The sequence below is a fragment of the Camellia sinensis genome, chromosome 5, assembly GCF_055761805.1.
Source record: "Camellia sinensis isolate YWXY chromosome 5, ASM5576180v1, whole genome shotgun sequence".
In the NCBI taxonomy this organism is placed as follows: domain Eukaryota; kingdom Viridiplantae; phylum Streptophyta; class Magnoliopsida; order Ericales; family Theaceae; genus Camellia; species Camellia sinensis.
Genome location: NC_138965.1, coordinates 162130872 through 162141148, shown reverse-complemented (window position 1 = coordinate 162141148; position 10277 = coordinate 162130872). Strand labels below are relative to the sequence as shown.

The window sequence follows — 10277 nt, the reverse complement described above, 5'->3', positions numbered from 1 at the left end:
TATTAGCCCCAAGTCACTCTAAGTTTGTGGGTTGGACTTGGGCTGGTAGCATGCCAGCATCATTTTGGTGGGTTTGAGTGGATTATCAAATGCTAGGGCAAGCAAAACCTCCACATAAAAAAAAATAAAATTAAATATAAAAAAATATATATATATATAAAACCCACCTTGATGAATTCAAGACCTTCATTTTAAATTAGGATCTAAGAAGGACATTATGTACAGAGTCTTATCTCATTTCTGGAGAAGAAGTTTTCATAGCTTAGCACCGGATAAGAAATAAACATAAAATAAAAATGAAGAAGAAGAAGAAGAAGAAGAAGAAGAAGAAAGCACATTTGGAAATTTGAACTTTTAGATAAAAACAAGGTCCTGCATTATTATAAAAACAACCTAACAATGTTAACTGAGAAGGAACAAAAGGATTATATGAAGTTACACATATTACAGATCAAAATTTAGACCCTGAATCTGTAACTTCCCAGGACTTAAGGGGAAAAAAGAAATCTGAATTCAGACCAACCAACAAGACCAATTTCATGAAGATCTTCACAAGTCGAAGAAAAGCACATGAATCCAGCTTTCTTTTTAACTTCAACTGACAGCGGTAACAAGCATTGAAGCACCATAAGGTATTTGATAATGATTAAAGAGGAGATTTCTCACAATTGGTTTACCAATCTTTGTTCCGGAAGTTTCTGAGTTGAACTAGCTTAATCTTTGGATATCACATGTTAGAACGCAAAATGGTTGCTTCAGATCAAGTGCACATTTGAGTGGCCATGAGGTTCAACAAGCTTCCTTGCATCTCTGAAACTAAGGACTCGCAGATGCTGTACATGAAATAAGCATTCACAACCTTGTCATCAACTCAACATCAAGCTGGATGTCAAGTACTACAGACATCTACAACAGAAATCATATATAAATTCAATCAGGCTTATTGAAACCAGATTTCAAGTTTTGCACAGTACTAAATAAATGGATCAGGCCCGTTTGTTTTCAGAGGTATAATGGAGTTCATAGTGAGGGGATTGTTATTGAGGGGATTAAGTAAAATTGTGTTTGTTTTGATGATAGTTGTTAGTGTAGGAATTGTTAAATTATTTTTATATAAAATAATAAAACAAATAAAAAAATATAAAAAATTAAACATTAAAATTTAAAAATAAAATTCCCAATATGTAAAAAATAAAAAAATAATAAAAAAATTTCTTATCCCCTCACTATTTTTCTAATACCACCTCCACGTCCTCCATCCCAATCCCCCTTCCAACCTCCATCTTAATCCCCTCCTCCATCCTAATCTCTTCCCCAACTCTACAAACAAACACAATACTAAATAACCCCACCTCCATCCTAATCTCCTTCCATCCATTACACCCCAAAAGAAACAGGGCCTATATCTAATTCCAAGTAAAACAATCTTTCAGAAACACTTCTATCACGGAAACAGGGTCTTAAGCATGATAACTCCCTTGTGAGGTCAAAAGAAGTTCAAACAAATTACAAGTACAATCCTACAGGGGAAAAAAAAAATCACCGTACCATGGAAACGACATTCAATAGTCTGTAGATGAGGTGTATCCAAGTTAGTTATCTTTTTAATACATGATCAATTGCATTATCCAACTCACTGAACTGCAACTATGGTTACTCACAAAATCAACTAACAGGTAGGCAATGCAAAGTGATATACAAATGGGGGGAATGAAGGCAAAGCCAAAAGGAGACCACTCAGTGTTTAGCATGAAAAAACTTATCAAGTCATGCTTAGATGATGAGCAGAGGGAAACATGGACAATCAGAAGAAGGTTCTGGGCTCTTTTGGACTATGTTTCCTGAAGCAGAATAGATAGCATGTTTCTGATAAATACATTTTTCCACATTCTGCATTCTTTTTTACGTCAATCACATTATCCGTAAAATGTAAAATAAAAAATAACTCAATGCACAATCTCAGTCATCAATTGTTAGCATAAAATTTCCTGTTATGTATATTAAAAGACAGATTACAAGATCCAGCCCCATAAATGAAAGACAGAAAAGGAAAAGAAAAGATAAATAAAAACAACATCGTAATGTTTAACCATGACAAATTATGCACATTTTCTTACATGCATATAAAAAAGTTAAAAGACTTTCAGGTCAAACAAAATTGCAAGCACTCTTAGCATATATCTACTAAAGCTATGCAAGTGGTGCAATGTAGTAACATGCCATAACAACACTGCCTTTCAGGTGTTTAAATTTAACAGTTTCTAGAAGATATTACGGAGAAAGTTGGGTTGTTTACAAAAGTATTAAATTAAATAAAAAATAAAAAAATAAAGGTGAGGCCAACACTTTCAATTAGCTAAGCAGTCTTAACATGTAGATAAAGAAACATATTCATGTGTTTTTATATTCATATATGGTAATGTCCATGCACTACATATTGAAAAAATGGTAATGTCTTTGCACCGCCTATGTTCTATACTTTTTAAAGGATTTACCTTCTCGATGTTTTGATCTCTTGATGAGCCCTTCCATCTTTATGCCAGTTTCCATGCAACTTTTGAGCTAGGATCAAACTCTTCTTTTGTTCAACTAGTTGACCATGCAGGAATTTAGACACTAATTTCAGCACCGCTTCTCACAATGATCTATAGTTTGGGAAACATGAACTGCTAACAACTTGAACGTTAAGAAGCACCACCAAAGTTCAGGCATCAGGCATAAGCCCACAAAGTGTTCAAGCCATGCAGGGAGATTAGTGGGACTGGACTTCATCATGTTCCACCGATATGTAATGGGAGTAAGGTATATCTTTATATGGAATTGCAATTACTAAAGTAGATTGTTAGAGGGATCCTTATATATGCCATATCAGAAGCAGATGATTACAGCAAGAGATGAGAGATCAACTATACATACCAGTTTTTGTATGACCGATAACAACTATCACAATCAAAGTCCTCACCTGTAAGTGAACTGAATTTTATATTTCATGAAACTCCTTTCTAAAATGCACTTGAATGTAATGCGAAAAAAAATAATAAAACAAAAAATGAAATGAAAGGACATTGTTAAGTGATGGTCCCAAATTCTACTTAATCGAGGGTGCTACTAGATATAGATCTAATCTTCAAATTATTTGCACAAAATAGTTGTTCTCAAACTAGAACATACCAGACTATGATGCACGGACACGGACACGCGACATAACACGGACACGACACGGACACGCAAAAACGCAAATTTTCAAAAAATAGGGGACACGACACGCTGGGGACACGTTCAATATATATAATTTTATTTATTTATTATATGTAAAATTAAAAAACATAAATATTATTTATTTATTTTAATATCAAATATTATTTACAAATTAAAATTTTTTTATAAATAAAAATAATTTATTTAAACAAATAATAATATCTAAAAAATAGAAAAAAAGGAAAAGAAAAAAAAAAGAAAAAAAAAATTTTTTGTTCAAATATATATCTAGTATATAATATATATACTATTATTATTAGGATATAAATATATATATGTATATATATTATTAGTAAATGATATATATATATGTATATATATTATTAGTATATGATATATAAAGCGATCGATGGTCAAACGCCGAAACACGATAGCGAGAGAGAGCAGATAGCGATCGATAGTCAAAGGAGAGGGCCGAAACACCATAGAGAGAGAGAGCAGAGAGGGAGACGACACAGACGAGGAAGACGACGCAGACGAAACGAAGAAAGAAGAAGAAAAATGAAGAAAAACAGAAGAAAAGAAGAAGATCGAAGGAGAGATTTGAAGAATCGAAGAACATACCTGATCTAGGGCTCCATTTCAACAGGTTCTTCACCCTCTCTCTCTCTCTCTCTCTCTCTCTCTCTGCAACAGGTTAGGGTTTTTCTCCCTCTCTGTCCATAACGTGTCCATAGCGTGTCCAACAGTGTCCAAACAAGTGTCCGGCTGCAAAAATTCAAAAAAAAAAAGGGACACGTTGGGTAGAGTGTCGGACACGTGTCCACCGCGTGTCCGTGTCCAAACGTTGCCTTAGGGGACGTGTCCGTGCTACATAGATACCAGATACAGGATCTGGATACGATATGGCAATATGACAAAACCTAAAAAACATAGGACAGAGATTTGGCCAAGATACATTCATAAAAAAATATATATAATTTTCAGTATTATACACAAACTCAAGAATGGTGAGAAACCACTTTTAAGAATTAGCTATAAGTTTAAGAGTCAACAGGTAGTTCACTTTTAATTATTATTAGATCTTATAAAAATTCCATTTCAATATCAAGTTTAAATAATATTGGCCTTGTGGTTTTCCCTTTCATAATTAAAGTGATATGCAAAAGTGTATTGTAAAATTTTACGTGCTTGTTTAATTGTTGAAATCCAATTGTAGTATCATTGCATTTATCACTTTCTAAAATGTATGACTTGGATATGGGACACGTGCATGAGCAAGTAAATTCGATAAATTATAAAAGTTATGATACTACTTTAATATTACTATTTTCTTCTTATTTAAGATGCAAGTAAACAAGAGAACTTGGCCGATCAACCTTTAGGTTGGGAGTTAATAATTGAGGGCAAAGACTTCACGCAAAACAATGCCAACAGTTAGATTTGTACCTATACTATCCTTCCCAGACTCCCATCTACAACGGACTCTAAACTAGGTACACTTTTTTTTTTCCCTCTAAAAATGCGTTAGAACTTCTCAAAATTAACAAAATTATGGGTACGTTTAGGAAGTATTGGGTACATATCCGCAACATGAATATGATAAGGATACTCATACTTCATAGGCACAGAAACTACTGTACGATTGTAATGATACAGAGTTCACCATCATTCTATTTCAAATATTATAGTTTTTTATCACAGAATTCAATATAGATTTTGTAGATATCCATCCAAGCTTCTATTAAGGGTTGGTTTGGGGTGTCCTAAAAAAGTATACTTTTTGTCTTTTTACGAAAAAATGTGCAGAAAAATAGAGAGGTGATGTGATGGAAAAAAGATAAAAAGATGAATTATATAGTGTACCCCAAACAAGGCCTAAATTCTAATCCACAGATTTAGAAACTAAAAATGAAATCAATATAGATTATAGACTATGAAGCATGGGTACTTCGAAAAACATGCCATAGCCGTACCGGGTACTTACCGGCGTATAGTACCTTGTATGGTACTTCTGCATACGTATTGGGTACACAAAACACGTATTTAAAATTTTTATTTTTAATTTTTGGTGTACCCAAACGTACCTAATATATATCCACATTTTTGGTGTACCCAAACGTACCTAATATATATCCACGTTGTACCGTACCTCAGTTAAAATAATATTTTCTTCTACAAAGATAAAGCTGCTTTCACTAGATTTTTATTTTATTTTTTGTTTTATGCTTAGCATGATTTTAAAATTAAACTATGGTTCATAAATTATTTAATATATTGATATTTAATTTTGATCTATACTTTTACTTTTGACATTAAATGTTAATTATAGATTGGACCTTAACAAATTAAACCATTTAATTAATTTTTGCATTACTCTAAATTAAAAATAAATATTTTTTTTACAAGCATAACAAGGTGTACCCATACCCTATTTTTTTTTGTTTTGAATTTTACCATATCGGCGTACCCGTATCATACCAGTACCAATACTCATATCCGTACCCGTGCTTCATAGATTGTAGACAAATTACTATCCAAAGCAACTCTAAAAGCAAATAACAAATCCTACCAACAGGCATGAACTTTGCAATATATGGAGAGTGAAATCATGCAGCTGCAAGAACAAGATGAAATCATATGGATGAGCTAAGGTAATAGGTTCGAAACTAAGACCTTTCAAGCATCCACATATCAGGACATTGCTTGGAAGCCACATAATTCTGGTTCTACATCCTTCGGAAAAACAAACTCAAGGCTCAGAGGTGGCCTAAAGTTGAAGAATGCAGCAACCCAAATATATTGAACATACCAATGGCTCATCACAAGCTCTCTTGTTGTAGCTAATCCGAGATTGAATCATTGTCTACACCAAGAGAAAGTGGCAAACCCCAACATCTTTAGAGATTTGGAAGCAAAGTGTACAAGCCTCCTACTTCAGCCCTGGAAAATGCAGGGGAAGCATCAATGATGACCTCATAAAAACTGTTTACATTGCCAAATGGTATGGAGATAATCAGTTATTCAAAGAATGGACCCGACAAAATACTCATCAAAATGAAAAGCACATCTGCGCTTTCTTAAAACCCGTAACTCCCAAAGTGGGGAACTTCATAAACTTTGCTTAAATGAAACAAAGGAGGAAAATACACTCAACACAATACAAGTAAATAGAAAATCATAAGCATAAATTACAAAGGTGTTTGAAGACAAAAGAGTTACACCTGTCACAGTAAATTCATGTAAACAAGGAATTAACTATACATCTGATCATTATTTGAAAATTTTTATTGCATTATGCATTGAAAGATAAACAGTACATGGGCCAATAGACTAAAAAGAAGGATGTAAGATACGCAAGAGTTCTCCACTGCATTATAGAAGTCTCTGATATAAACATTTTAATCTAGATCACTACCGATTTTTATAACCAAATAGAAGCAACAGATTAACAACATTTCATCCTGCTTCTTACAATGATGCATAAGCATTGTACCAATGGAAAAACAAAATCTATTCATAGAAAATGAAAGAAGAGGGAGAGAATAGGTTCCCTGTCAACTAATAGGAATGCTTGTAGCAGTAGAAACCAAGTTCCTTAGCTCCATCAAATGTTCATCATTTGATATATGAAGTGAAAGACGAAGATTCGTCACCAATGTTTCTTGCTCCCAACTTAAGGGTCCCGATGCATGCAATGCCTCCATAGTGCAACGGTACGCATGCAACTCTAACCTGTGGATTTCTTCCGCCAATTCCTCTCGAGTGGGAAGGAGACAATTCCCTTCCTCATGACCCCACCTAAAAACAGACTCAGCATCACTAAAATTACCATCAGTATCTTCAACACGACCTCCAGAAAAATTACGATGCAACTTAAAGGAATTATGACTATTAACGCTACAACTAGCCACAGAGCATGGAACATTATCTGTATCATTACACCCAACAGCTCCACTTGGTTTCTCCCTCCCCACATGCACTTCAATAAAGTTATTTGTTTCACTAACCATTTCTCGATGGGAAGCAACAGCGTCTACCTTTTCAGGTAAAGGGGATGGATTTGCAGCAAGCAATCGATGACACCTACCCTCTTTTTCAATTACTCTAAATTTCTGGGAAGTTCTTGCAGGTGCCTCAACTTGAGAATAGCAATTGGAAAATCCTCTCTTCAGAGTTCTTGAGGAAACAATACGTGATTCCTGGAAATTGGCTTTGTTCTTAGCAGTACAGTGTTCATCTTTTACATGGAAAGTCATCCTTGTATCTGTTTTCTTAACTTGGGAACTCAGCTTATGATTGTACTTCAGAATTGACCATTCACAATGTTTCCCATCTTCACAGTTGCTACCACCCTGCTTGCACCAAAATAAAATAAATAACAACAAAAAAAAAAAGGTGAAGTTGCTCTCAAACCCATTAACACCACATTGTCTAGCATGCATTCAGTTGTTGAAATTGTACGGAAAATGGAAATTAGAAGATGATCAATATTGCTCTAAAAAGCCCCAAACTAATCAATCAATCAAATATCATCTTCCATTGCATTTTCTATTTCTGTGAAACGTTATGTGATCCATTCTGTGTTCCTAGTATTGCTGATGAAATTTTTTACAGAATCAAGAGAATGCAAAACAAGAACTCCTAAATAATGCTCTCATTATTGTGGAAGATTAAGTATTCAAGTTGCATATATAAAGTAGAGATAAAACTACCTTTCCAATCACGAACCATTTGCCGTCTTCCCAAGACTGTCGCACCCGAAGGTCAAATTTACTGAGTTTGAATTCATGGGAAGATCCAAGTAACCTAACCAAAAAGTAATTCCTACCCAAAATCTTAGACACAGTTGCCATCTTCCAAGAGAAATTCTGAAACACCTCTACAACATCACCCGGAACCCAATTCTCTGATAGTTCAACCAAAGGAGGATAAGGCCTAATTGACTTCCTAGATACCCTTCCAACAATTGCCTCATTAGTAGCACCAGGGTCCATCTCGTATCTAACGGTGTAGTTGTGCCCATTGCCACAAATTATCTCGGCACAATGCCAATAACCCGATGGCACCTCATTTTTGCACAAGATCTCCACTTTACTCCCCTTCTTGAATCTCATGATCACTATATTTTCAATTCCAAATGCAGAAAACCTATTGTTCAATAACAACAAAAGATAATAAACAAATTGAAAACAAAAAAATAAATGAACTTCAAATTCCACAATGAAACAAAATGAAAACAAATATATAAATAGGATTAATTTCACTTTTATCCCCTAAACTATCACCATTTTTTCTATTTCATCCAGAAGTTTCTGATTTTAGTTCATATTGTCCAATTGGAGACGATTGTATAAATCAACCCGTTGAAGCTTGACTTGATGGGCAAAAAGTTCATTTCAATTTGAACTTGAACCATACAATCAAACGCTCATTTTTCTTACTATTTCAAACAAACTACCGACCACAACCAATTTGATGGTTGTTTCATTGTATGGTTAAATTGTTCAAATTTTGAAATTATTTTTTTAACCATCAAATCAGGCTTCAATGGTTATTGATTTTTACAATCATCTCTAATTGGACTACATGAACTGAAATCGGAAATTTTAAGGGCTAACCATATGAAATTTATAGTTTAGGTATGAAATGGGGAAAAAAATGGTTAAAATTTAAGGAATAAAGTGAAATTAACCCTAAATAGAATCCAAACATGTAGCAATGAAGAAGAACAAGCGGATTGAGAGAAATTGAAACAATTGAGGAATTTAGAGAGAGAAAGAGAGAGAACTAAAATGCAGTAGTTTAATAATTACAGATAGCAGTATATGATGATTGATAAGACAAGATGTATACATGTCCATTAAAAACTGAGTGAGTGTTTATGAAATTGCTACAATTGAAATCATCTTTATAGCTACACATCTTTGTGGATATATATATATATATATATACACAGAAAAATAGTGATCAGAAAGCAACATTAAATAGGTTAGCCTAACCCTAAAGATCATCAAACTATACCTTCCTGCAAATCTTCAAGCAAAAAACAAAAACAACAACATACTAAAACAGAAACAGTCACGGCAGAAAACATTCCAGACAACAACATTCAAAAAACAAGACCTAGTCAGAACTAAAACCCACAAAACAAAAACAAAAACAAAAACAAAACAAAACAAAAATGTTTTTCGGAAGCAATTCAAATTGAATAGATAATTCACCAAAAAATCAAAATCAGAGAGATTGAATGGTAAAACAATTGATCGAATTGGAGCACAAACACACACACACACACACACACACACAGAGAGAGAGAGAGAATGAACTGACCTTAATCGGCGATTTTACGATCGAAAGAGGGGGTTTGGTTTGTTCTTCTCTGGAATTTATGTTGTTTCAGTCTCTTTAATATTACTATTGTTGTTTTGTTTTTGTGTTTTTGTTTTTGAAAAACTAACAAAGAGAGAGACTCCTAATAAATGAGGGACTAGTTAATTTTAATTTTTTATTATTTTATTAATTTAAAATATTTGTATTTGATAAGATGGTGAAAAAAAAATTTATAATTAGATATAATTTTTATAATAAAAAAATAATAAAAAAATAAAATAATTATAAATTTAGTGTGCATCTAAAAAAAAACACACACAAAAAAAATAAAAAACAAGCCCTTGCCAAGTTGCCTGCAAAACCAAGAATAGCTTTGTTTGGTTTTAATGATTTGTTGTGATTGCTATATCTTATTGTGTGCTTGATGCGTATTACGCACTCTCTACATTTTTCTAAATTTCTATTTTCTTTTGTTAATTATTTGTTGTAAAAATTTAATTTTGTTAATTATTGGTTAAGATATAAAACTTAATTCAATTGGTCAGCTCATACATCTTAAATTAAATATTTTAATTCTGTTGCCAAAATTCTGTAACTCTTGGTCGTAGCCTTGTACCAAAAAATAATTATTCATCCAATTTTGTTTCGTTTTCTATTTTTCTTTAGGAAAAATTTTTTAAACTAATTTAGTAAATAAAATGACAAAATAAAACATAATAAACATTTTTATATGACTTTTTTTATTT

At 33.1% G+C, this 10277-nt stretch overlaps 1 protein-coding gene and 1 long non-coding RNA gene across 5 annotated transcripts; both read right to left on the bottom strand.

Moving 5' to 3' along the window:
• Window positions 1–352: 352 nt before the first annotated feature.
• On the bottom strand, window positions 353–4939 carry LOC114276077 (uncharacterized). The gene is made up of 3 exons (XR_014330419.1): window positions 3823–4939; window positions 2496–2962; window positions 353–906 (listed from the first exon to the last, which is right to left on the bottom strand). It is a non-coding gene; the product is annotated as an uncharacterized LOC114276077 (long non-coding RNA).
• Window positions 4940–6471: 1532 nt separating this feature from the next.
• On the bottom strand, window positions 6472–9916 carry LOC114260628 (protein AGENET DOMAIN (AGD)-CONTAINING P1). 4 transcript variants are annotated; one of them, XM_082870307.1, is made up of 4 exons: window positions 9532–9911; window positions 7914–8349; window positions 7239–7553; window positions 6472–6999 (listed from the first exon to the last, which is right to left on the bottom strand). In XM_082870307.1, exons 2-4 carry the CDS (start codon window positions 8313–8315, stop codon window positions 6988–6990), a joined length of 729 nt encoding a protein of 242 aa, XP_082726433.1. In that variant the 5' UTR covers window positions 8316–8349; window positions 9532–9911; the 3' UTR covers window positions 6472–6987. The 4 variants fall into 4 exon arrangements, with proteins under 4 accessions (XP_082726433.1, XP_082726434.1, XP_028056578.2 ...); XM_082870308.1 differs by having other exon boundaries at window positions 7914–8320; window positions 9532–9711; XM_028200777.2 differs by having other exon boundaries at window positions 6472–7553; window positions 9532–9916.
• Window positions 9917–10277: the final 361 nt, after the last annotated feature.